Source organism: Passer domesticus, chromosome 1, assembly GCF_036417665.1.
Source record: "Passer domesticus isolate bPasDom1 chromosome 1, bPasDom1.hap1, whole genome shotgun sequence".
In the NCBI taxonomy this organism is placed as follows: Eukaryota; Metazoa; Chordata; class Aves; order Passeriformes; family Passeridae; genus Passer; species Passer domesticus.
Genome location: NC_087474.1, coordinates 110165012 through 110191483, shown reverse-complemented (window position 1 = coordinate 110191483; position 26472 = coordinate 110165012). Strand labels below are relative to the sequence as shown.

At 42.1% G+C, this 26472-nt stretch overlaps 1 protein-coding gene and 1 long non-coding RNA gene across 6 annotated transcripts; one reads left to right on the top strand and one right to left on the bottom strand.

Moving 5' to 3' along the window:
* Positions 1-1155: 1155 nt before the first annotated feature.
* Positions 1156-22249, top strand: TWSG1 (twisted gastrulation BMP signaling modulator 1). Its single transcript, XM_064433764.1, has 4 exons — positions 1156-1289; positions 8258-8357; positions 11979-12245; positions 19760-22249. The coding sequence occupies exons 1-4, from the start codon at positions 1167-1169 to the stop codon at positions 19939-19941; spliced, it is 672 nt and encodes a 223-aa protein (XP_064289834.1). The 5' UTR covers positions 1156-1166; the 3' UTR covers positions 19942-22249.
* On the bottom strand, positions 1206-26293 carry LOC135308604 (uncharacterized). Of its 5 annotated transcripts, XR_010368990.1 has the most exons (7): positions 25768-26170; positions 23035-23195; positions 11922-22425; positions 9269-9357; positions 5988-6341; positions 2164-4922; positions 1206-1345 (listed from the first exon to the last, which is right to left on the bottom strand). It is a non-coding gene; the product is annotated as an uncharacterized LOC135308604 (long non-coding RNA). The 5 variants fall into 5 exon arrangements; XR_010368995.1 differs by lacking the exon at positions 25768-26170 and adding an exon at positions 26191-26293 and having other exon boundaries at positions 1289-4922; XR_010368987.1 differs by having other exon boundaries at positions 1289-4922; positions 25768-26167.
* Between the last annotated feature and the right edge of the window lie 179 nt (positions 26294-26472).

Sequence of the window (26472 nt, the reverse complement as noted above, 5' to 3'; positions counted from 1 at the left end):
GCAAAACTTGGTTCAGATGGCGGCGTGCCCAGCGCAGCGAGATTCGGAGGCATTTAACAAGCATTGTAAGAAGGACTAATCGGACACAGACTTTCAATGGCCAGAGCGTGCCTTCGTTTTCCACTTCTTTGCTCATTGAGGGTGCTGGGTTTTGTAGTTCATAAAACAGAAAAACATTTCTAGATACCAAAAGAAAGCAATCCAGTGCTCCATTAGCATTCTTTCTCTCTTAGGAGAACAATACAGGCTGACTGTAAGCTTGCCCAAACATGGGCTGCCTTTTATTATATATTGGTACAGTGCCTGGTGCAATAGGTCCTCTTTTGGCCGGGCTCACATGCGAAGCACAAGTAAAAACTGAGTGGCACGCTGCTAATCGTGATATATTTGTCGCAAATACCACCTGCCGACAGGCTGGATTTTCACAAAGGGAGAAAGGTGGAATGCTTTGAACAAACCCGCTTCCTGTCTGTTTGATGTAGCAGATGCTTGTCGTCTCTGGTTGACCTCAGAAACTTGCTTGGTTCTTGAAAGTTACTTTGTTCAAAGTGTCTGGTACTTTTTTTTTTTTTAAATGTCGGTGTCTGTATATTTTTAAAAAATAAGTGAACAGCTTTGTGATTGGGTTGATAGCCTGTGTGACATCTAAGGGTCCATGTGAAAACAGCTGCCTGTCTGCATTAAAGATGAGAGGGGCAACTTACCTTGTTGTAAAAGGTTCCTGTATGGCCTTGGTCCTGCAGACCTGTGTGTACCTTAGCCTGAGGAGTCACCACACAAAACCCATCTTTCTGCTTTGGACATTTACAAAATTAGGCCTCTTTTGCTGGGTTTTCTCATCCAAGGCATTTTTTATCATCTCTGCTTATAGGATGTCATATTTGATACTGCAGACTTGAGATTGCTCACCTCAAGTTTATTGCAGTTTTAATCCAAAGGTGCAATAGCAGAAAGCTTTGTACAAATAAGTTAGCTGGAGGAGGAGGGGTTGGGTTTGCTGTTAAGTACCCCAATTTGCATTTTTAAAAAATATTCATATTTATTGAAGGAATTGAAAGGGGGGAATGGAATGGAATTTAATTTGTGTTCCAACAGCCTTTTCAGTCGCTGTTTTTTGTTTCAGTGCTGGTTGAAGTACTTGTGAAAATTGCTCACCTGCAGGAAACATGAGGTCACAGTACATCACGGCGCCCACAGTCACTGTCCTTCTGTTCCTGCTGTGGATCCCATCATCAACAGGCTGCAACAAGGCTCTGTGTGCCAGCGACGTCAGCAAATGCCTGATACAGGTACTGTGTCCTCCATCTGCTTTCGAGTGTTCAGAAAACTGTCCTGAAACTGCATCCTGAAAGATACAAATAACTGGTATTTTATGTTAAGTGGTGTCTCTGTACAGAGGTTGGTTTGATCTCCTACCCATATAAGTGCAGATTAACAGCCAATTTATAGACAGAGAATACCAAGTGCACGTTTATATGGGCATGTTTTTGGGTTGTTTTAATTGAAACTTGTTCAAGCCAAGGATTATGTCTGTCTGAGATGTTCCCCTTAACTTTCATTTTTCCAGTTCCTTAAATCTCAAGCAGAGGGTCAGGAGTTGGCGCCTGATGCTCTCCATAGCATCAGGTTTGTACAGTGAATTAAAAGATGCCTAAAACCCAAACCAAATACCTATGAGCTGAACTGGTAGGAAAAGGATGTTAAATTCAGATGCTGCTTTTGACTCGCTGCATGTCTGTACAGTGAAAGAAATAGAGTGAGAGCAGGTTGCTCTTCTTAGGGCAGGAGTTAAGAGATGTGGTGTGCAGCAGAACAAAAGGGCCTTTTCTAGCAAAAAGACAGCAGTTCTGGTAGCTAGCAAGTATTTTTTTTAGTCGTGGTAAACAGAGCATGCTTCTTGACTCCAGACTGAGAAAGGAGGCTTCATGTGGTCAGCTGCAGCTTTTTTAAAAGCAACTGTTTCCTACTGCCTCTTTGTAGATTGGAAAGACAATAACAGAGAGCACCAACGTCATATGGCAGTAAGATGTGAGTGTGCTTACTGTAAATGCATGGTCACAGCCTGAAAAGAGCTGCAGAAGTGGCCTCAAGCATTTCCATGTTTACTTCATTTTGCTGACTTCTGTCTAAAATTTGTCTGGGTTACAAATAAAAAATACTTGCCAGATTCACAAATCCGTCCTGTGGAGTGAAGACTGACTGTAGGCTCAACCATCTTCTTTCTGGGTTCTGCACTGCCTTTGCTTTAAAAGTAAAGTAAAGAAAAGAAATTGCTGCTTCTTCCAGCCCCACCACAGTCTGTGGAGTTGTCAAATAGGGGAGCAAGAACGAGGCTTCTGATTTTTGCCTTTTCAAACAGAACTCCAGTGGTTTTGCTGGCATGTTGGACATTGTGCACTGTGACAAACTGATGCACTTATAAGCCCCTTCTCTTGCATTTTTTTTAAATCAGCTCCAGGATTGAAACCTGTAAGAAGTAACATGCTAATTGTGGCATTGGATGTACGTGGCATTTAAATGGTAAATCCAGTGGTACAGATTTGTTGATTCAGGGGAAAATTATTGGTCCAGGTGCTGGATTTCAGTCCTGGAAGCTGTTGATCTGCTGCTTGTTTCTCTGTAAGCGAAGGGGACAACAGGGAAGATGTGTCTCCCTTTCTGGTGCCACTGATGGAGTCCAGCATCTGTGAAAGATCAAATATTCTCCTCCTTGAGAAATCACCTCTTATCGAGTCCAGCTTGACACAGCAAGCATTTAAACTTTATTTTTATGAGCTTGTCTGAATAGAGCACAGCCCAGGAGGGGTGGAGTTAACGCTACCAGAGTCCTTACTCAGCTGGCAATAAATGGCTGAGGTTCAGCAGTGCATGGAAATGGCTCATACAACTGTGCTTTCCTTGGATTATTTTGGCATCTCTGTAGCAACACAGCCCTGTGCATACAGAGAAACAACTGAACTGCTTTACTTGTGGTAGGTGTGTTTTCTCTTGCTTTGTACACGTGATGTGGAGTCCCTTTTTAAAGCATTTCCCTAAAATCCAAATCATATGCAATTCTCTGAGACCCTAAATAGCCTAGGCCATGTGAGTTGTGTGCAGTTGTAAGGAATTACACTGTTTGTTTTCACCATCTGCCTGCTGTCTTCCTGCACACAGGCCTGATTTACCAGTCAGTATTCATTCTTTATAGAAGAACAGATCAGGTCAGACTAGTCTGATTGTGGACAGGAAGATATCCTAAAGCTTTGACTTAAAGCAATTGTCATCTTTCTTCCTGGCATTTTTGTTTGTTTTAAAATTTCAGTGCTTTTGTGGCAGAAGTGCTGCACTGGTATATGAAATCCATGTTCTTTCCTGGATAGATATGCAAGTAGAGCATATCCATGTACTTTCTTCCCCTCTAAACTCTTCTGGAGGAATCTGAACTTAAAAACAAGATACCATACTGAGGGAGGTTGCTTGACTATCACATGATATTTTTCCCTCACCGACTTTTATCGCTGTTCAAGTTTGGCACAATCCCTATCTTGAAACCAAGATAATGTCACTCGGAGACAACCGGGGGAGCAAACAGATTGTGTTTGTCATCTGCATCTGTGTGCAGAAAGCGAGGCTGCCTGTCCTGGGGACACAGAGACAAGAGACCTGCTGGCTCAAAAAGCATACGGTTAATATAAATATTTTTGCCAGCATGGCTAGAAGTCAGTACAGTCATGACTGCCACTCCTTAGGAGCTCCTCTGCTTTAGGGTGGTCCCTACATAAATATTTATTTTGTTAGATCCAGAACAGTGCATGCAATCAACAACTCCCATGGATCCAGCTTTCCCTTTGCATCCTGGGCTCTAGCTTTATTGGTGCTCCTCTTTTTTCCATAAGCAAAGGCCTGGAAGAAAATAGCTTGAGGCATCTCTCTGCATAAGCTCAGCCTTCGCTAAGAAACTTTGTGGCTTCCTGTAGTTGTTGAGAGGGTTGTGGGTAAGACTTGGGAGTGTAGAGAGCGAGTCCACAAAATTAGTTTGGGCCATAGCTGCTTCCCATGTCCCTGGGACTGGGGATTGGAGTCCATGAGCCACTGCTGCCGTGCGTTCCAGGTGGAGCCCTGGGCGCACAGGAGCGTGTGCTGCAGTGTTTACTGAGCACATCTGCTGTTGCCTTGGCCGCGTGGGTTGTTTTGATGTTTCCATGTGTGGAGGAGATGAAAAGGCCAGTTACGCTCACTGGGTGGGGGGAGGCACATATTGTGTCCTTGCAACATGGAGGAAATCCTTGAAGGCAGAAACCTTGAGGATGAGACGTTCCCACAATTGTTCATTCCAAAAGGGTTTGAGGCGAGTCCCAGGTTGGCTCTTGAGGTGCAGAGCTCCTAGCAGGAGACAGGCTCGGGTGGAATGTCAGTGTTGGGCTGGAAGCTGAGCTTTGCTGCCTCATCTGCAGCAGTGCTTTAAATTGTTGCTGTGCATAGGAAACAAGTGGTGTTATAATTCAGGCATGGTTTTACCATCCTTCTAAAGAGAGGTTGTTTTGTGGAGAAAACAGGATTTTCTTTCCTGGACTCTGCAGACCTGCAGCCACCTCAGCTGGTGTGGTATCGTTCCAATTAAAATCTCTTTTCGTTTGTCTTTTTTGCCTCCTGTTAATCTTGTGTACAAACTTGTCAGCCTGAAAGGATTTCCAAGACATTTTAGCCCTGTGGTATGAAATAAATGCCACTCCTTAACTTCAGGGCTTCAGCATCTAAAAATTAATTCCAGTGTGTGTTTTAGCTGCAGCACATAACCCGGTTGGGTTAACAAAACATTTCTGGTTGGTTCACTTCCAGGAGATTTTCTGTTATTAAACTGTTCTAGGAAAAAAAGTGCTCTTTCACTCCCACTTCCAGTTTGCAGAGAGGTTTCCAATGCCTTCAGGTCCTGCTTCTCCCTGCACCAAGGAAATAGTCTCTGGAATTTCAAAAAAATCTTTGGAAAAAACTCAGATGTTAAACATCTAAAATTTTTTGCTTGCTCTCTGGAGTAGGAGTATCTTTATTGTACAAACATGCCTACTTCCTACTTAATACTGTATTTTTAAACTGTGAGGCTTATTTCTTGCCTAGCAAAATACATTCTCTGGTGCACCTTCAGGAGTTCAGCTTGGGAAGTTGCCAAGTTGACTTATGAGTAATATTTTCTTCCACTGACGCCTCACCACCCCCAGCTATCAACAAGGAACGTTGCTTATTCTGCCTTCCTTTCACCCACGTCTCATGCAAGCATTCTTTTAAAAAGATGTATCCTGTACCAGTATCCAGTGTGAATGAGTCAGGCAGGAGGACTCAGAACTGGTTAAGGAAACCATGGATGTGCAAACATATATATGGAAAAACATACAGTTATTGCCCCAAAGTGGCAGAAGACTAATTAATTAGGTTGTTCTTTCTTCCTTACTCTCCCTCCAACTTTAAAATAAAGAAATAGTAATAACAAACCAACCAAACAAACAAAAACCCCCAAACAGCAACAAAAAAAAACCAAACCCTTAAATATTACACTGTTCATGAGCCCTTCCTGTAAAAACAAACTTGTTACAATACTGGTAGGTGTAATGGTGCTGGCCCCAAGTCAATACTTACACTTATAGATGCTAAGCAGAATTTTTTGTTAACAGGTTGCAAGTGCAGAATTTAAGGTTACATTTAATTCTCTGAGAATACTCTTCCATAAAGCCAAAAGAATTTTAGTTTAGTGAACTTTCTGGCTTCTATTCATGCATTACATTTAATAGTTCAGTGAGAATTGCCTCCTCCCACATGCTGGCCTGTTGGTGTCTTTAAAATGTAAAAGTTGTTTGCCTGGTTTTACTGTTGAAGAATAAATTGGATATTTTTAATGCTAAACTCGTGGTTATTTTTAAAGTTGTTCTATTCAGGCTTTTTATTCTAAAGGCTGACAAAATCTGTTTATCAAATGGTAAGATAAATATTTTAGAAATGCATCATTAACTCACGTAAGTCATCTTTCTAAGTTTGTGGTGTCTCCTGTAGTGGAAAAATGTACATATTTTGTTAATCAGCCTTTTACTTGGAAACAGCATAGTCTGTGCAGTGATAGGTGCCATTCATAAATTTTGAGGATGAAAAAGTAATGAATCGTAGTAGTTTTCCCCTCCGTAAACAAAAATTCAATACTTGCAAGGGCTGCCTATTGCAGAAATGTGTGTGGAGCAGGGTTTCACTCTCCATCAGTCAGTGGGGCAAACAGGTCACAAGAAACTGCAGGCGACCGCATTTCTCAGCATTATGTATCACAAGCAATAGTTGGTGAATTTTGTTTCTTTGGTGGATACAAGATGACTTGTGACCTGGGATGAAGTGAATGAAAAAATAAGGAATCAGTGGATTTATATTTATGGGTTAGTACATTGTAGCTTGTCTGTAGCACATTCTAGGGCTTGTTCAGTTTTAGTGCAGGCCTGGGAGCCTTGCAGCCCCATTTGCTGTGTTCTGGAGGCCTGTCCCTACACAGACTTTGCTCTGGCCTCCCTCTCTGAAGTGCACTCCTTGGTCTCCTGTGTGCCCACCTGAGTTGGTGGGAGCGAGGGGTGGCCACTGTGCAGCTCAACATGCTGTGGATATTTGCAGTTGCCAGTTTTGCAAAGTAAAGAGAGAACAGGGGTCTTACACAATCAGGTGCAAGACAGCACCCTGCTGTGCCTTGCAAACGTGTTCCTGATATTTACTATAAAAATGCCTTTCTCCCCTACCTCGTGCTTCTTAACAATAGCAAGCAAAGGATTATTTAAACAGTGGAATTTTGCCCCATGAGCTTTTCCCAAGGTGCTTCAGAAAAAAACCTCACTTTGCAGGTGACACTGGTGCCTGCCACCAGTGTAAGGAGAGATGCCCCTGACCCAGCTGGGCTGGAACCATGGGTGGAGACTCCAGGATAGAGAATTTCAAACCAAACCACCCTCCTGCCCTTCTCTCCTGTCCATGACCATCTCCTGCAGTGTGTCCCTCCTCTGCCTCTGGATAATGGGATCAAAGAGTGAGGATGGGCATAATCTTCCCCCTGGCCTGGCGTGTGACAGATTTGCTGATGGCCTTTCCTGTAAAGCCAGGGTGGAAAGTGTTCAGTGGTCAGTGTTTCCAGTAACGGGATTTTGTTTTCTCCCCAGTTGTGTGTAATGTGATAGTTGGACAGACGTCATCAAAACCAAATTCTTAGACACGACAACCAAAGGGACTTCTTGGCTTAAGGTTTTGCACTATGATGTAATTCTAGGCTGTGAATTATTGTCATGCAGCCACAGTCTTTTGGCCAAACTGGAGTTACTAGTATGGATTTGAGTTAGAGGGAAGGAGACCGCCTGGTTTTTAGATTTTCTTCACCCATGTCTGCTTTTTCCATGCTTTGAGTCCACAAGTGTGTGTCTCCAGCAGGACTGCTAAACCAGAGCTTTTGGGTTTAGGTAGTATGAAGAGAAATATTTGCCTTTATTCTTCCACGCCTTTTCCATCTTTTTAGGTTATTAATGGTTAAAGAAAAGTACTTGTGTAGGTCATTTCACTTTCTAGAGGCTCTAGAAGCCTTGTAGGTATCCCAAGGTGTCAATTTGGGCATAAAGTTGTTTTGATAATAGCAAAAATGAATCATGTAGACCTGGGGTGGGTGGGAAGGGGGGAAAATCTGGTCACTAAGGTTGCAAACAGAGAGCAATGTGCAACAAGTGTTTGGAGATGCAGAAAATCCTGTGGTCAGATGACTTAAATAGGTAAATTCCTCTTAGAATCCAGGGATAGGTGTGATGGTAGACACCATGCATGTCTTGAGTGGGCACATGTGGCTTATAGTAGCTTTCTTTTTTAGCTAAATTATAATGTACGGTCACTATTTATATATAAAGAAGCATCTGTCTCCAAGTTTCCTGTTGTGATGGGAAAACATTCAAAGAACTTGTAGATTTAGGAATGCACATGCACAGAAGTGCACACACCTTTTCCATGAATAGGAGTTTTTGTCTTTTAGATGCTTGCTTAACAGATTTCTCTTCAGAATGTCACCTTTAAGGGAAAAAAAAAGCAAACTTGCAAAAGATCCTTTTGTAAACTTGGATCGGTTTTTGGCCGGAGTTGTTTCACCGTTTACTCACTGTATTAGTGTACTAAGCTTTTTTAATGCCCTAATTTGAGTTGTGGCTTGAGGAAAAATCACTGTGCTGTGTAGTTATTTTACATCTGGGATTGCTGCAGTGTAATGAGTGTCTGTTGATTCCAGGAGCTGTGTCAGTGCCGCCCTGGGGAAGGGAACTGTTCCTGCTGTAAGGAGTGCATGCTCTGCCTGGGCACACTTTGGGATGAGTGCTGTGACTGTGTTGGTAAGTTTGCACTTTTGGGGGGACTTCCTGCTTTTTTTACGTTGCTTTCTGTTGCCACATGCTGAGCTCACAGTCTTAAAATAGAAGTAAAACACCTGGACAGAATCTGTGCTTTAGGCAGCTTACAGCTCGTTTGTGGGGTATGGAATAAATTACTGTGGAGACCCAAACATCTGAAGTCTGTGTCTGCTCTGTGGAGCTGGGGGTGGCAGTAGTCCAGGTATTGCTTGTTAAATGCCATCATAGCTGATTATTTTGTCTCTCATACATAAAACTCCTGTTTGAATTGTCATCTTGAGGAAACTCCACAGTGCCTGCTTTGTGGGGTTGGATGCTGTGTTTCTGTCTCTGTGTTTCTAAAGGTTTCTACCTGTGAAGGGTGCATTGACAGGTACAGCACTGGGACACCTTTAGGACTGAGTTGGGACTACTAGTAAATATGCATGGCCCAGTGTTTCCACTGTTCTTTTATTTACAAAAATAGCTCTTTGTGAAGGGTGAGAAAGAAATAGACAAGGTCTTCCCATAGGACTAGATGACAGTCTTAAAAAGAACACATTGCTGCTGACAGGTGGTGTTCAGAATGCCCAAATCTTTGCAAGTGAGTGCTGTCCCAGCTTAAGAAGGTTGCATTTTAGTTCTGTTTCTTGCTTTATATGTAACAAAAGCTTAATCTTCCTGTGGTTGTTGTCCCTGTGCTGCCATCCAAAACCCTAGCTTCCATGGAAGGCATGCATCTTGAGTGTTGTACCTGCTCTCAGCTTTTCTAGATCAGTTTTCTCTGAATTAATGAAGGTGATTAGTGTCAAAATGCCCATTTTCAGTGCAGGTTATTTCCCTAGTTTAGAACCATTATATGCTGTAGAAAGCAAGGCATAGTGTACTGATCTCTAGGGAGAAGAAGGACCTACCTCTTGGGATTGTGAAGTCCACACACAAGCTTCTTTTCATAAATCTGCAGGTGACTCACTGTTCTGCTGCTCTTTCCCATACTGTTTTCCTGAAGAGGAGTTAACAAGGTTTTAGGTTCAGTTTCCCAGTATTGAGTAAACCAAAACTTCTCCTGATGGTTCTAGGGTGCCTCAGGTCTTTTTGGATTCTATGGCACGATCCTATTCATGTCTTCAGTGTAGGATCATCCTTGCTGTAGGCTTATTCAAATGAGAGAACAGGAATACATGCCTTACCTGACTCCCTAGACACAGTTCTTTGCTGATACCTGAGCTGATATTTTAAGTTTCTTTATAAGCTGATCATGTCTAATGTAAAAGCAGATAGATTGTTGTGTCTTAAAGATCATGTCTGTCTCGAGGGCAGGAATTACCTCCTGTCCTCCACCCCTAACTGTACTAGTGCTCAGTTGATGCCCCCATGTTTTGTGTATGTTCTCTGCCTTCTCTGACAGGGAAAAACATGCTGGAGGAGGGAGAACAGCAAAAAGTCCCCCATTCCCTTTGAGTTAAGCTCTTCTAGTCCCTTGTGTGAAGGCTTATCTGCTTCCATCATTTTAATAGCCCATTTCTGCATCTTCTCATCCGTTCCAAAGCAGTAGTGTAGATATGTTTGATCCTTACATGCTGCTCATAAGTTAAGCTTTTTAATTTTCTTTTTAACCAAAGCTGCCATTTTATAATATTTACTATATAAAAATATTTTTATAATTCAAATGCTTTTAAAAACAGCAAGAGTGAAGAATCTTTGTGGATGAGCATTTACCCATTAAACTATAAGCAATGATTTTTTGGTACCACCTTAAGGTAATATTTTCATACTGCATTGATATGCACAAAAACTTGCAGGATTTTGGTAAACAATCTTGATGTTATTTTTTTCCCTTGTGTGTCTTTTTTATCAGTGAATTTTTTTTCAGAATCCTACCTGGCAGAGGTCTGGTCTGACAGGTCTAGAAAGGCCCACTGGTTTCTGTTTCACAACATTAATACAATGACATCAACTAAAGCATACATCCCTTGATGTATCTGTACAAAACTCTTACCTGGTTTGATATCTTCTTAACTGATTTTCATGTGGTTATCCTTTACTGCAATTGTATGGTTAATACACTGCTTGTTAAAGCGTTGTTAACATTAGTGCTTATTAAAGGGTGGTAAGGAAGGGATAGAAATGTTTTATTAAAGCAGTGAGTCTAGAAAGGTCTGCGAAGAACAAAACTAATTGAGAGGAGTAGGAAAACAATCGTGTACAGTAGGGTGCTTGTGTAAGTGGAATTATTTTTTAGTATGACCTGATGTTGTTTGGAAAAGAGGCTTATTTTTTTCCTACTCTGTACTTGGCTCACCTTTAGGAGCAGACTGTCATGCAGTGTTCCTATTACCTTTAGCTGGTAATGCTAACCACTTGCTTGAGATTTGCTAGATCTCATGCTAATCACCATGGACAAACTTCCTCTGCTTTGTTCACTATGGTAATCCACCTACTTAAGTTGAGAAGATTATGGGTTTGTATAAAGCTTTAGTTAAACACAATTATTTGTGAAGCCAGAGTCCTAGTGGATCTGTGGGGCAGGAGAAAGTTCTCTGGTTGTGTGAGGCAGGTAGACTTTGGACATTTATGTCTCTTTATCACTTTAATACTTCAGGAATTGCTGTGCTTTGCAGCTGTAGCTGTCTAACCCTGTGTCTGTGAAACTGTCCAAAATTATATCCACGTGCACATGAGGAAAATGGATTTGCCTGTCTCTTGACAGGTGACTTCTAACAGTGTTTTATCACTCCTGAGTTTAAAATACCTAAGCAGTAACAAATTTTCTTTTTAATCTTGGTAGTTTCCAGAGATTGGACTTAAATTGAAATACACTTTGGTTTAATAGCTAGTAATAAATTTTAGTGTTTAAATGGTTAATGAAAGACTGGAACTGGCAATGCATAGCACAAAAAAAACATTTTGTAGGAATTGGCAACGTGAAAAAAGATTACAAGGTTACAAAAAAGATACTGCAAAAGATGTTGAAAAATAAGGAAGAGGTAACCTAGAAATGAGTATTTTGCCTGTTGTGGCCCCTCCAGCTAAGTAGCAAAATGAGGTTCATCTTGGCTGTCTCTACACAAGTAAAGTAATTCAGACTCATGCTCTGTCCTGACAGTGATCTTTGTATCTCTGGCAGATGACTAAAAAGATCTAGTGCACTGCTGCAGCAGATGAGATGGAATACTTGAATTGTGATCAAAAGTTTCACATATCTCAGACTTATCAAGATACTCCCTGTGTTTAGTCCTAACCTTGCATTCCAGGTTTATGCTCCTATCGATTATACTGTGCTTTGTATAATCTCTTCTCTCAGGGAAAACAAACCTTCCACTGAACCCTCCATTTTCTAAGCTGTGACACTGACAGGGAAGCAAAGTGCTGTTTAGATGAGGTTTTTCTTTCCACTAGTCACAGGTGTGTTTTGTAAAAATCTGAATGATCCAAAACCTGCTGTTAAGGAAAACTTGTCCTGCTGTATTCAATAGCACTTCTGCTATTGGGCTGAGAGTGGGATAGATATGGAAGAGTTCTGTTCAGCAAAAAAAGAAGCAATTTTAATTCTCCAAACATTCCTACCTGTTTCAAGAGGAGCTTAGGGAGTTCTGTGTAATTTACTGTTTGTTTCCTCTGCAGGTATGTGCAATCCTCGCAATTACAGTGACACACCTCCGACGTCGAAGAGCACTGTTGAGGAGTTGCATGAACCAATTCCTTCCCTTTTCCGGGCACTGACAGAAGGGGATACTCAGCTGAACTGGAATATTGTTTCCTTCCCTGTGGCAGAAGAACTATCACACCATGAGAACCTCGTCTCCTTTTTAGAAACAGTGAACCAGCCACAGCATCAGAACGTCTCTGTTCCAAACAACAATGTCCACACACCTTACTCTAGTGACAAAGGTAATGAGTGTAGTGTCTAAATCCTAGCATCTCCTCTTGTCTCTCCCAGGAGTCTTCTCAGTGCATATCCTCTGCTTCTCTATGCTTGCTTCTTCTTTTTCCATAAGAATATGTGAAAGGTTCAGCCTAATTTTGAGCATGACAAAACAGAAGGAGTGAGGCAAAGGTGTTGAGGAACGTGGAAGATGTTGTTAAAATGACTGATGTTCTTAGGAGACACTGAACCACGTGAGTTTGTCTCTGTAATTACTCCTGTGGCATGAGGCAGTTTCTTCATGTTGTTTCATGTGCACTGGCACGGTGTGTTCTCTGACCTAGAAACAGTTACCTCTAGCTTAGGAGACAGGACAGGCCAGAAACTGAATCCAAATTATGTATCTGTGCAGAAGTGGGCAACCAAAACATGGCTTAAGAGGTCTGAGAAAACCATGTGCCATAAACTCTTGTATCTGGAACAGTTGTTTATTTATTTCATCTGAGCTGGCATAACTTGAAATCTTTAGAGGGATGTTTTGTATGAAATTCAGGATTAATAGGAAACCTAAACAAGATTAGAAGGACTGATGAAGGAAGGATATGTGACAGACTGTCTTCAAAACAAGTAACTTGGTGGTAGGGGTTCAACTTACAGATTCATTCCTCCTATTTCATATTAAGTTCTTTATATTCCTACCTTCAGTTTAGAGGACAGACTTCAGGATACTGTTTGCTGTGGTTGGGTGGGGGAAAGATGAGAAGTTTGAGGTAGTGTCGACAGTGGTATAAAAAAATACTGTTTCTTGGTTTCCATACTAAACCTGAAACACTTTTTCCTGCAAATCATTACGTCAGACTTTAAAGAATCCCATAAACAGTTCATAGTGGAATTGCTGCTTAATAGGGGAAAAAGAGCATCTGATTTATTAGTGCAATTAATGCTTTGCTTCCTTCCCAACATGCACTTTAAATATTCGTAACCCCATATGTTGCTGTTGTGATGGCCCTTTTATCTTATCAATAAAAGATACCCTAATTGATGGACATGCTGCTCTTCCATACCAGTGTGAACCATTGACCTAGTTGTGTTTCTGAGTAGGACTGCTGCTGATTAAATGGAACCATAATGGCAACTTTTCTAATTTCCTTTGGCTAAGGCACATTAGAAAAATAAATTAATTCCAGAACTAAGAAACCAGATGGGCAGAAAGCATCTCATTCATATGTCTTTGATGTTATTAAAATGCTTGCTTGCCGTTATGAGAAAAATGTACAAAGTCATGTAAAATGGAAAGCCACAAAAAGCCCTGTGTACAAAGACTACAGTACTTACAATTATAAATTAAACTCAGGGGGAAAAAAAAATATGTTTAGTACAGCCTTGAATATATCCCACTTTACTTAGGTACTACAATCCAGATGGCTTTTCCCTGCCAGTCCTTTACTACCGTACCAACAGGATGGGCTAATGATAGTTTTGGATTAAACTTAGAATTTTAAATTGCATCTCAAGGGTGTGGAGCAGTTTTGAGTTCAACAACACAGACAAACACATAACACTGCCATTTTTTCTGAGTCAAAAGTCCCCTTCATTTCTTTTACTAGGAACATATTAGAGATTAGGCTGAGAGAGCTCTTACTGGAATGATGACAGTCCAAAAACAACAGTTATATTTGGAAATAGTTACCAAATGCCACTGGCTTTCAGGCCTCAGCAGACACTTAAAACAGAAATAAATGTCAGAGCCTGATCTTGTAATCATTTGCTATGCCTTCTCCATCTTAGTGACCAGTGAAGAACTGGAAAAGATAGAAAATTACTTTCCACATCCTATTCCTATACTTTTACGTGTCTAAATACGTAAGCCTGCCAATGAGTCTCTTTTCTTGGTCGCAGTGTAGATAACTTTGTAGTGCTCTTCTTTATCAAAAGTCATATTAAATTTTGCTTATAAAAACATTGATTATTTGAGCATTGAGAACAGAGGAGTTGGAAATAAAAATTAACATCTGGCCTTGGTCAGTTGATGTTTATTATGGTGGAAGCAGGACAGCCAGACATCCAAGAGTGCTGAATGCTGTGTGAGCCATAGGGTAGCATTGTTTCTAATACTGTTTTGCTGTGTTCATTGGGGAAGCCACAATCAAAAGATGGAGGGGCAGGAGGTTGGAACTGAAGAGCCTTGTGAGCATGGGCACAGTGAGGCAGCTGAGGAAATTCCTGGAGCCTGATGGCTTCTGGCCATGCAAAGTTCAGTCACACAATTGGGTCACTGCTTTAACAAGTTGGCAAGTGTTAGAGCCACTGAAAAAGAGGGAGGGTTTGTGAAGGTGTATGTGTGTGCTCAGTGGCAGTAAACACAAGCTGAGCCTGCAGTGGGAGAAATAGACCATGTCTTTACCCTTTCCTTCTCCCCAGAAATGCTGCTGGGCTTGAAGGCAGGTATTGCAAACGGAGATACCCTTAAGGTGACTTGCTAAACGGTTGTCTTCAAGGCTGTGACAATCAGGGATTTGAAAGAATATTTGTGAGCAGGAACACGGATGCTTTAGGTTTCCTTTACAGTGCTGTGCCTCCTCCATTTTGTGGTTCTTCTGTGGCTCCTTGCATGCTTCCCTCCAACATGGTGTGCTGGCAGCAGCCGATGGCATGGCCTGTTAAGGGAGAGGGGCTAATGAGAAGTACACTTTGTAGGGGGACAGTGGTCTCTGTGCTGTCTTCCGGAATACATTCCAAAATTTGGAAAGGCTCTGCTTACCAATACCCCGTGTCACGTAGTGTAACCCAGCTCTGATCTCAGCTTTCCTGCACGTTCTCTCAGGCATCGCTGTTAAGCTGGCCCAGGGTGCCAGATCTGCTTGATGCAGCTCTGGGTGAGTGCCAGGAAAAGCAGCACCAGCCACAGGAACCATGAGCTTTGTGCCTGAGTGGCGTGGAGCCACCACCAGGGAGGGCGGCTGTGGATCCGGGAGGAGGTGGGGTGCGGTGGGATATAAAGCATTCCTTTCTCACCCCAGCCTACTCTGAACCCAGCCACCAGACCTTGAACTTCCCCATTATTTTCCTAATGAGTGTCTTCCCTTTCCTCCTGTGAACTGACTTGTAATGATTTAGCTGCCAAAGTTATGCATGCACTGCTGGAGTTGCTGTAATTCTCTGTATCAGTTGTTTCTGGCACTTGAACCTCTACTTCAGAGAGCATTGTGATGGTTATTAATCTGGAACTACATTTGTACTTCATTCTCTTTGCTGTACTTGTAGCTGATACCCTCAGAGCTCTGAACTGTGAGTTCAGAGATTTAAATAAGCTTAGTTGTTTCAGATGATGACAGGATGTTGGCAAGAGGGAGAGGGGAACTAGATAATTTTTGGCAATTGATAAAACGAAATCTGTGCTGTAGTTAAGGGTTTCTGATTTACACTGCTTGTGACACAGGGGATGGTGTTTGGTCAGCTAGAATTCCAGTGAAGAAACATCTACCTCTGTAGGTAGTCTAGAAAGATTTTAAAAAAAAACAAAACCAAAACCACAGGTTTTTTTATAAATTGATTGACATAAAATTGACTTGTCCAAAAGTAGTAGATTATGTAAATGCTTGTGTACATGCTCACGTAAATTGTTCATAATCAGTTGCATGTTAATCTCCTTGTTCTTGTTTCCTCTCTTCTCACTACTGCACTAGACTAGTGTTTTTCTAGTGGAAGGTGTATCCCTGCCAACAGAAGAGGGGTTGGAACTAGATGAACTTTAAGGTCCCTTCCAACCCAGGCTGTTCTGTGATAAACTGGTATGACTGCTGGATGGACAGTTACCTTTTCAAAGAACTTTTAGAGCTACCAGTAAAGTGGCCAGCAGACAGCTGAAGTTACATAGCACATATAACTTCAAAGATCCCGTACAGCAAATTGTCATTAATGGGAAGATTCTCTGAGTTGCTAAATTTTTCTGTATTATACAAATACAGATAATTTTATAGCAAAGCCTGGTAGTTTCTTCTGTTCACTTTTAATTTAGACTTGGTTGTTGTTTCTCCTACACAATTTTCACCGAGTATGAAGTGTGAGGGGGAAAAAGGTGAGAAATAATGTTTTGGGAAAAAAGTTTACTGCTGCATCCTTCTCCCTCCCTGCATCTGCAGTCTGTCATCCTTAGGGTGTGAAAATTGGCAAAATGCAAATGAGAAAGCTGTTACTGCACTAAGTAATATTGTTTTTATCTACACTGAGGGAGCCAAGTGATGACTCGGTAATTAGCTTTGTGAAACAGTTCAAGTACTCTCCCAGATCCCAGCTGAGCCTGTAGGTATTTTTTTCCCCTGTGTAACTCTCTTTCTGCAGTTTATAGAGCAGAATTTAGTGCTTGAGGGGAGGAACTCTCCTGCTTTCAGTAATTCAGCCTGTACATGAGCACAGAGGCATTGCTGAGGAGGGGACCAGGAGTGCCCTGTGACAAACAAAGTGCACCCTGGACAATCTGACTTGTTCAGACCTGGCAAGTCTTTCAGTGAGCAAGACGTCAGAAACAATTTGGTAACATATACACGGAGCACATCCTCCAGCTGCTTGCAAGAGCTGCTTGGGACCAGACAGATCTGCTGTTGGCTCTGGCCTGTCACATGCATTCTGCTCTCTCCCCTTTGCAGCATTTTTGTGCTTGTCCTCGAGAATCTAATCCTCTTGACTTGTGTGCAGGTGAAAATAAACTTTCTTCTCTACTCTCCAGTCAGATAAGATAAATGTCATTGGTTGTCGCTGCCACCATAATAAGGTTGAATTTTGGCTTTGGTCCTGGGAGAGTGATTCAGGAGACCAGTCTGCACTCTCACAGGAGCTGACTGATGCCACCTAGTTTTGCCAGAGTTATAGGCCAGGTGCTGCTGCTCCTCTGGTCTCCTTTATCCAGAGAGATGATTCCCATGTCATTGATCTTTACATCCTAAAAATCACAGGCTTTCCTTCCCCAGGAAGTTTATTTCATTTCTGCAGGCATTAGCTGATAGGCTTCAGCAGGACTTGTGAAGCAGTACTAATAGTGCTGAGGCTGTCAGAGATGAGGTTATCATGAAGGTGAGCACAGATATCTCCTTACACAGAAGGGACTGGACATTCTCTGGTGTGAATTCAGCCTGTAAGTACTGGGAGCAGTTAGCACACCTCAGAGTGTGCACAGCTTTCCTGACAACTTCCCTGACCTACCTTAGGCTTTCCTTTGTGTACTGCAAGTTGGAGTGCCTTGATCAACAGATAGTGAGCACTTCTGGAAACCCCTTGGATGGTTGCTTCCTTTGAAGAGCTGTTTCACTCCAGTCTGGAGATAGCCATGAATCATTTTGCTTTCTCAGGCTTATCCAGAGACTAAGTCAGTCAGCTGGAGATGGCATCACCAAAAGGTGATTTTGCAGGAAGAAATCTTTCTAGATTAGCCAGGATTGCCAGTTTCAAGGGAGAGGCTCTGTGCCTCCAGGTGACACCTTCTAAGACTATGGAATTTAAGATCAAACTTAATGTAGTAACACTTCAGTAGAAAACTACTAAAAAGGCATCAAAGGACACAATAGAGATTAAGCAAAAGAGTATGAGTAATGTGCAACAAAGGCTTCTGTAAGGTTCATGTGCTTGAATCCCAGCACTGACTTGGATGACTGATGGGACATGAGAATACTGTCTGGAGACTTGCTCCTACTTTCTCATCCCTACCCTTCCACTAAAAACTTCCTGTGAAGAGTGGAGGGAACAGATACCTGGGGCTATCTGGGCCTTCTGGGAATGGATGGTGTGTGCTTCTTCTTGGGACTATGGCAATCTGAACTTTTTGTCACTGGTGATGAAATGTTGCCAAGTCCTTGTGCATTCCCCATAGAAGGTCGAGCTGCTGTCTGGCCTTTGCCTTCTTGCCTTTGAGGCTGGGGTGGCTGCATCTCCCTACCACTTTTCAGCTTTGGCTGAGCACTTTAGGTGTACACCTATCACTCTGCACATGGTACCATACTTCTGTTCAGCTCTTTCCTCTTCCTCTCTGTGAATCAAACATCCTTGTTGAAGCTGTAGATATGTTGGTTGTTTTCAGGTAGAGATTTTGTTCTCTGAGAACTCTTTTCCTCTGGTTGCTTTGTATTATAAGGGCTTATAGAAATAGAAATGCCAAGAATGGGACACAACTTACACAGCCACAGTGGACTTTGTTGATGTTTCCAGCAGTACTTCCAGGTACTGCAAGATTTTTTTTGACAACTGCAGCACAGCTTTTCTGGGGGCAGAAACTGCTTCAGCTCTGGGTCTGCCTCTCCTACACAAGATCCCTATTGCCTGTTGCACTGTATCTGATGTCTGCAAGGCATGTACATCAGTTTGGAGTCTGACCAAGGCAGTGAATACTCTGTTGCTTTCAGTGGGCAGGCTCTGACCTTCTTGTAGCTGTAGTAGCATAATAATTTGACAGTGGTCAAAATCAGTCATTAAAAAAAACAAACGACACCCACTGTCTTTAAGTCTGTATTACTTTTTTCTGATCCACATTGGAATGTATATAGTGGGTTTCTCCTAGGTGCACCATGAGTAGTAGTAATAGGCTAGAAAGCCCTTTGACATCTCCTGCTCACAAGTTGGTTTGATCTGTGTGAGGGAGACATTCCTGTTTGCAGACAGCTGCCAGTTGTGCTTTCCCCAAGGTCTGCCAAGTTATGCTCTGGGTAAATGTTATGTAAGTGTGGTCCTTTGGAGGTTGAACCAAGTTTTATGCTATAATCACCTGGTCAGTACAGAAGAAAGATGGTGGAATCTGACAGCTTGGAGGATTGGAAGTGGACTGAGGGGGGAATGGTCTTATTTATAGTTGTGGTGAATGCCTTAGCTCCATTTTGATGTTGCAGCACTAAACTTCATGGCATTTCAAGTAATTGCATGGGTGTTAGAAGCACGAAGTCAACACTTAGGCAGAAAGGGTTTCTTAAGATTAGTAGTAAAGCTGGTGGTGTTGCTAAAAAAAAGAAGAGGAAAAAAGTGTGCAGTTTCATGCTGATGAGAAAAGGATTCTTTAGGTCTGTGATTTAATCTGGCTGAAGATTATTGTGGAGTTTGGGGCGAGGCGGTAAAAGAAACATTTGCATCCAAATAAGTGGGTTTTGATGTTTGGTTTTTTTTTTTAATAACTTCTCTAAACCTGAAGTTTTTTTGTGGTAGCATATTACCTTCAGAGGACATATTCCTGCTTGTAATTTTGGCATAGCTCATCCTTACGCTCTTGTAACTGGGGGACAAAACTTAAAAACATTCTTGCCTGTGAATAGAGAAATAAATTAATCCAGGAGGAGATCAGAGAACAGGTTGAGTTGTAGATGCTGAAAATATGAAGTTGATAGATTTTACCTTGTCTCTCTGCCTTGCCTCTCTGCTTTCACTGTCACCTTTTTTCCTTATGCCTCATAATCCTGTCAGTTTACAATCACACTTCTAAAGCTGCTCATTTAACTAATTTCTAACTAACCTTTAAAAACACTTTAAGACCTTTTAAACCAATTTTTTTTCCCTCTTGGTTTAGAACACATGTGTACTGTGGTGTATTTTGATGACTGCATGTCAATACATCAGTGCAAGATCTCTTGCGAGTCCATGGGAGCTTCCAAATACCGATGGTTTCACAACGCCTGCTGCGAGTGCATTGGGCCAGAATGCATCGACTACGGCAGTAAAACTGTCAAATGTATGAACTGCATGTTCTGAAGCAGGAAAATTGTAATGTAGCATACTGAGGCCAAAGTAATCTCTCTCGGTTAAAGAGACTGGGATTGCAAATACTGAGTTTTGGTGGAGTGCCTGCTGGTTGCAGTTAAATGTACCTGGTTGAGAAGAGGATGTATAAAATCAGAGAACTTTTTTCCTTTTTTTTTTTTTAATTCATATAAGCGAGGCTAACTAGTAGATGTTTAAACACTATGTTTTAAACTTGTTTATCTTTATTTCTGCTCAAATGGTACAGTCATGCTCATCATTGCTGTTCTGATTGTTTTCCTTTGATTTGAAAATATTTGCTATACTGGTTTTCAGAACATAATACTTTATCTTGTAGTTTAGAGTAGGGAAACTCTTAGAATATGGTGATGAGATTTCCATTATCTAAATTCAACAAATAAATGGCTGCTAGGTTGGAGGGAGGGTGGATGTTGTTTAGGGGCAGGGTTTTTGGGATTTGGTTTCTGGTGTTGTTTTTTAACTTTATTACCTTCCAGTTTTTAAGGTTAGCTTTTATTGTGGAAGTGATATTTGGAGAAAAATTAAAATTCACGCTTTCTCTTCAAGTTCAAAGAATGGGCTGTCATGGATAAAATCCTAACTTCTTAGAAGGGCTGCCCAGCAAAACACCATGTATGGGACACTTTTCCTCCAAGTGTCGTTTGCCCTGCTCTCTTTTCATGGGGGCCTATGATGCATAATTTATGTGTTACACAAATTAATCTTTTCAGCCTTCTCTTAGATCCCAAGATAAAGCTGTTCAGTGCTGTTGCATTTCCCACCTTTTGCACTGTTCTCTGGGGTTGCAACCCCCTGAACATTTCGTCCAGTAAAGGAAACATGAAAGGCTATGATGGATTTAATGACTAAAGGAATAAAGAATGAAATGACGGGAACAGGCAAGTGGTACAGGTCTACCAGCTGAGAAGCTGGCAGCAAGCATATTCCCATTTAGTAATTTCCTGTGAATATTTATTCCAAAACATTTTTATTATTATTAAATTTTTTTCCCCATAAATTTTTGTCAGTGAAGAAGGGAATATGTGTCTGCAAAGGCAAAGTGCTCTGAGTTTAGAACATTGTCCATTTTTCTAAGTAAGAGTTTTTTTATGTTGACTGTTACATAGCAATTACTATGACAAATTTAAGGTGTCCACTGGTAATGGTACTAAGTACAAGAATAAAGTGTATGAGTAATTAATGTCAGCTTTTTGTATTTATAATAATGTAGGTTTTAATTCCTTCAACTTTTTATGAATATATGCATATGCAAACACAAAAAGGAACTTGACTATTCATTTTTCTCTCATTAACCTCAGCTAGAGGGATTAAACTGTTTTCTAGTTACACCTGTCTATCTGTACCATGTACACATGAAAGCAGTCATATTACATTTATTTTGTTGAAAAATTTGCCTGAATGTTTTTTCTATTTTTTTTTTTTCTCATGATACAGTTCTTTCAATAAGATGGAATAATAATAATGATAATAATAATAAAAGAAAAATCTACTCTTGTTAAATAATGTTACTTCCTTCAGTGTCTTTTTCAGCTATAAAGATGTACTTGAAAGATGAATGTTATTGTTTTGAACTAGTGGATAATGGAATGTCTTCATACTTTAAACTTACAGTTAAGTGATAAAAGATCATAGACAAAAATAGAAAAACTCAGCTTATAATGGAGGAGTTCTTCCTATATTTTGCAACTCACATTATATTTTCTTCTGCTAGAATTTCTTCAAATGAATGGAGAGGAAGAATAGGTTAAGAGTAGTTGTGGCTGCTTGTAGCTGGAGGGTGATGCATCCATGTTCCTGACAGAGACAGGAGACACGTAGCAATCAATCAAGCAGGTCATTAGCATGCTTCGAATTTTTGCAGTCTTAAATTATTGGAAAGATGAGGGTGGCTCAGAATCTTCTTGGGGGACAAAGAGGGCTTATGTTTCTGGTCAGGCACCTGCTACCCCATGGATCTGTGACATTGTCTCCATTTGCATCCTCAGAATTTCACTGTGAGGTCAAATCAAGTGGGGGAAGTAGGGATGGGGGAGCGGCCTAAGAGGTGTCCAGGAAATGTTGTGGGGAATGGCATAAAAATGTAAACACAGTTGTCTGTAGTGGCCTGAGAGAAGGTAGTGCACACCTTCTGGGGCTTGCCTTACTTTTTGTAATTCCTGATGCCGTCTAGAGTTTGCTGAAAGTGTTGTGTGTACACAAATGTCATGCAGCAACGCCCAGTGTATTTTATGATGATGAGTGTTTTAAGAGGTATTTTAATAAAAAGACATTACTGGTTCTTGTGTGTTCTTTCTCAAGAGTTTCTCGGGGAAATATTACCAGGAAACATAGTACAAAAGTTACTGACCTAGATGGATAGAATAATACTGAGAATTAACTCTTCAGCAGTTTTTTTCCATACCTGAAAGTGTTGCTTTGAAGTATTTTCCTGTACATAAATGATTAATGTTCTTTCTGAAAAACATAACCATTTTAGGAAGTTGTTTATTTAATCTTATTAATTTTGCAGGAAAAATCATAATTTATTTTGGGGTCTCTTGTTTCACCCTATGTCTGGATAACCAGCAAAACATCACCTACATAAGAACATGATTTTAAAAAGTCTTTCAGTTAGGAATGTTCTCCAGGTAAAGCACTGGCCACTTTTATCACCGTCCTTTAGGACAGAATTGTAAATCACTGAACGTAAAGGGAAGCAAAGAGGGAATTCATGCAGTAAGAAATTATACAAATCCCTGGTGTGTTGGGGGTCTGACTGAAAAAGGGTGGAGGTCCTATTGTTATTCTTTCTTTAAGAGTAAAAAAAGGTTTTGTTTAGTTGCTTTGGGGTTTGGGTTTGTTTTGTTCAGGTTTTTAGTTTGTTTTTCCTTACAGACACTTGAGTACAAAGGTCATATTGTGACACTGCTTTCCTGTCATTTCTTAAAGTGCCTGGCTTGATGTATGCTTAATGGATTTCACATCTAATTCCAAAAACTAAATATAAGAACACCTGCTTGTATCTTTAATAATATATCTATGGTCACTCCAGTGTCCCTCCCAAAATTATGGCTATTCTGATACCTTGTTCCCAAGCCCCTCATCCTGCTGGCTGGAGTGACTTGAAGTTTGCTGGTGGTTGCACAGTGACACACAGTCCCACACAACACGGATACACTCCGGTCTCTCCATCCCTGTGACCCATGGCTGGCACACCTTCATGGGCAAAGCTGGAGACTTGGAGCCTGGGAGGAGTTTAATGAGAAGAGAGGACAGACTGTGCTATGGGATACCTGCAGAGCACAGCCAAACAACAACCTAACATTTTCCTGTTGGATGGTAATGTCTGTTGGGCTTGGCAAAAGGAACACCTTTACCAAGATTTCACACATTCCCTTGCCACGAGATCTTTCACCAAATTACCAGTATATCATTAAAATTTGTGCTACTCACATGGGAAAACATACCTAGATACAAAATCTTCCTAGAAACAGAGCAAACCTGATTCAGACAAATGCATCTAGGATGTAAAGGTGGCCAAGGCTCAAGTTTTCTTATACCCTTTTCATTGCTTAAGTATTTATAAATTTTCTTCCTACTGCAGAAAACTTGGAATTATTTGGCTTTGAGCAACCTGTTCTAGGGGAAGATGTTCCTGCCCAGGTCAGAGGGGTTAGAAAGAGATGGTGTTTAAGGGCCCTTCCATCCCAAACCATTCTGTGATTCTATGGCTCCATGATACTGCTCATAGGAGCTGCTTAGGCAGAGTTCAGCATCCCACACCTTTATGGGCTCTGTTCTCCTGCTCTGTGGTAATTTCTGTGAACAACATACTTTCTCCCTCAAAGGCATTAACTAATTTACTACTTCCAGGTTTTCTTGTTGTATCTTCAGGCTCTCATTGTTTCACTTGTTTGTTTCAGTATGTGGCTAACTAGTTTATTTCCTAACCTTAATCTTTTTATGTTTGCTGCATATTCCTTTATTGCTAAGGAGAATTACACAGCATGTCTGAAGTTGTCCCAGAATGGTACAGCCCATGTAGACTCCCATCTGTCCAAGATAACTCAACTCCAGAACTGGCTTTCTTGAAGTAGTAGTGGGAGGAAGGAATTATTCATTAACACAGCTATGCCTTTCCCCTTTTCTTTCCCTGACCAAATGCTTTCTGAAGCTCCCCTCCATTATTATTTTATTACTTTTATGAAGCTCAGGTACATCAGTGAGACTGATTTTCCAAGCAGAGAGCTTGCCACCTCAGAATCCTTGCTTCACTTTGTCTTTAAAGCAGTAAGAATTTACTGAGTGAATGTGGGGCAAGCTGAGGGTGTAAGAAAGTGCCTCAGTCCGTGTAAGTTGGCCCCAGACCACAGTGAATTTTGCAAGTCAGAAATCATCCAAATCTGTTTCACATGGCAGTAAATTGGTACAGTCAGCACTGCACACAATCCCTTGCTTGTCCTCAAAATCTGGGAGAAAATTCATTCCGGGTTCATTAGCTGATGAGCCCATTGTGCATGAACTTTTGCTGGCAGTGCCCTCTAATAATACACATTCTTCAGAGCTGAGAGCCTCTGGCCACTGTCACTTAAAGTGGTGATCCTCATGGGCAGCCATCTCCAATTACTACTGGATGTCACAGAACCAACCCTTCTCTCTTCTTTTGCCAGGAGTAAGGTGGCCTTTATGTGTAACAAAAAAAGAAGCACATTAGCTGTGATGTTAAGTTAAATAGCCTGGTGAGCCCTTGCTGTTTCTTCTGGAGAGGAGGAGGGAGGCTGGAAGTTGCGAGGTTATGTAATAGGTGGTGGAGACAATATCCCTGTGCTCCAACACTAATCGGAGTGTTTACAACCCTCCCTTTTGTAGCTGCCACTGAATAGCACAAATTCCTGTGGGGGACCTTTTACATTACCGCAGGAGGTGGCACAAAGAGCTCATTCGACAGGGACTAAGCAGCATTGAGTCTCCAGTGAATAAATGGAGCAGGTGGCACGCTGCCACAGTATTAATGTGTCCAATAGGCCGGGGATTATGCTGGAGGCTGTGGGAATGAATCGGCCCTGCTTCTGACTGAAACAAATTCCCCTGTTGATGAGCAATCCTGAAAGGGATTCAAGTTACGCAGGTGCTCAACGTAACAGAAACTTGCATTGTAAGAGGCAAAAAAACCTCCACAAAATTCCTTATAACATCACTGTAAACAGGATGCATCTTGAGATGGGGATGTGTTCCTTGGCACAGGTCACCTCAAGCAGCATCCAGAGCCTTTCTCCACTTTCCCTTCCAGAAAGCGGTAGAAAGAAGTGAGTAATTCCTTTCAGGAGGTGAGATTTATTATGTGGGATGAAGCTGAAGCTTCATGTTCTCATATGAACTGAGGAAGAGGAATTCTGTCAGCAGTAACATCACATGGAAGGTGGCCCAGGTGCCCCACGTGTGGGGCTGTGTCAGCTCCCACACTGATGGCTTGTGGTGTTTGTGACCTCCCACTCTGACTAGTGTAATCTCACAACTCATTTGGCCATGCCCCTCTTTAATCCCTGCCAAAAGAATCTCAGAATCACAGAATGGGTCAGGCTGGAAGGGACCACCGTGGGTCACCTGGTCCAACCTCTCTGCTCAAGAAGGAACATTCCAGAGCACACATCTGTGTCCAGACGGTGCTTGAATATCTCCAGCAAGGGAGACTCCACAACCTCTCTGGGCAATCTGCACTCTACCAGTGCATGGTCACCTGCACGGTAAAGTTCTTCCACATATCCAAATATCCAAGTAGAACTTCCTGTGAATCAGTTTCTGCCTGTTGCCTCTTACCCTACTGCCTGACACCACTGACAAGAGCCTGGCTCCATCCTCTTGGCATCCTCCCTCCTTCAGGTACTCATTGATGAAGTCCCCTTCCAGTGGTCTCTTCCCAAGGCTGAACAGGTCCAGCTCCCTCAGTCTTCCCTCAAAAAGAGATGCTCCAGCCCCTTAATTATCTTTGTTGCCCTCCACTGGATCTGCTCCAGGAGCTCCATGTCTCTCTTGTACTGAGGAGCCCAAATCCGGACCCAGCACTCCGGATGCGGCCTCGCCAGTGCTGAGCAGAGGGGCAGGATCACCTCCCCTGACCTGCTGGCAACGCTCTTCCTACTGCAGCCCAGAACATCCTCGGCGTTCCTGGCCACAAGGGCCACTGCCAGCTCACGGCTCAGGGACGCTTACGTTCCTTGTGTTCCCAGAGGAGCCATGGACCTGCTGCCTGCCGGCTCTCGGCGGCTGCTGAGGGAGCTTCCCATATATCTCGCTGGGGTCTCCGGCCGGGACGGAGGCCCGGGTCCCCTGAGGCAGCCGGACCCCGCTCCCACGGACCGGGGGGCAGAGCAGCTAGAACCCCTCCCCGCGGAGTGCGGGCCGCTGGGAGCTGTAGTGCGGCGGCCGGCAATGACCTGTAGTGTCCTTGCCGGCAGCACCCCCAGAGGAAACTACAACTCCCGTCGTGCTCCGCGCGGCGGAGAGACCCTGCCCGCCCGCCCT

Bases quoted from the DNA above. Each gene is read 5' to 3' on its own strand.
- TWSG1 (XM_064433764.1), top strand. From the start codon at position 1,167: ATGAGGTCACAGTACATCACGGCGCCCACAGTCACTGTCCTTCTGTTC. The intron at 1,290-8,257 runs GTACTGTGTCCT...TGTTGATTCCAG, and splicing joins TCAGCAAATGCCTGATACAG to GAGCTGTGTCAGTGCCGCCC. The intron at 12,246-19,759 runs GTAATGAGTGTA...CTCTTGGTTTAG, and splicing joins ACCTTACTCTAGTGACAAAG to AACACATGTGTACTGTGGTG.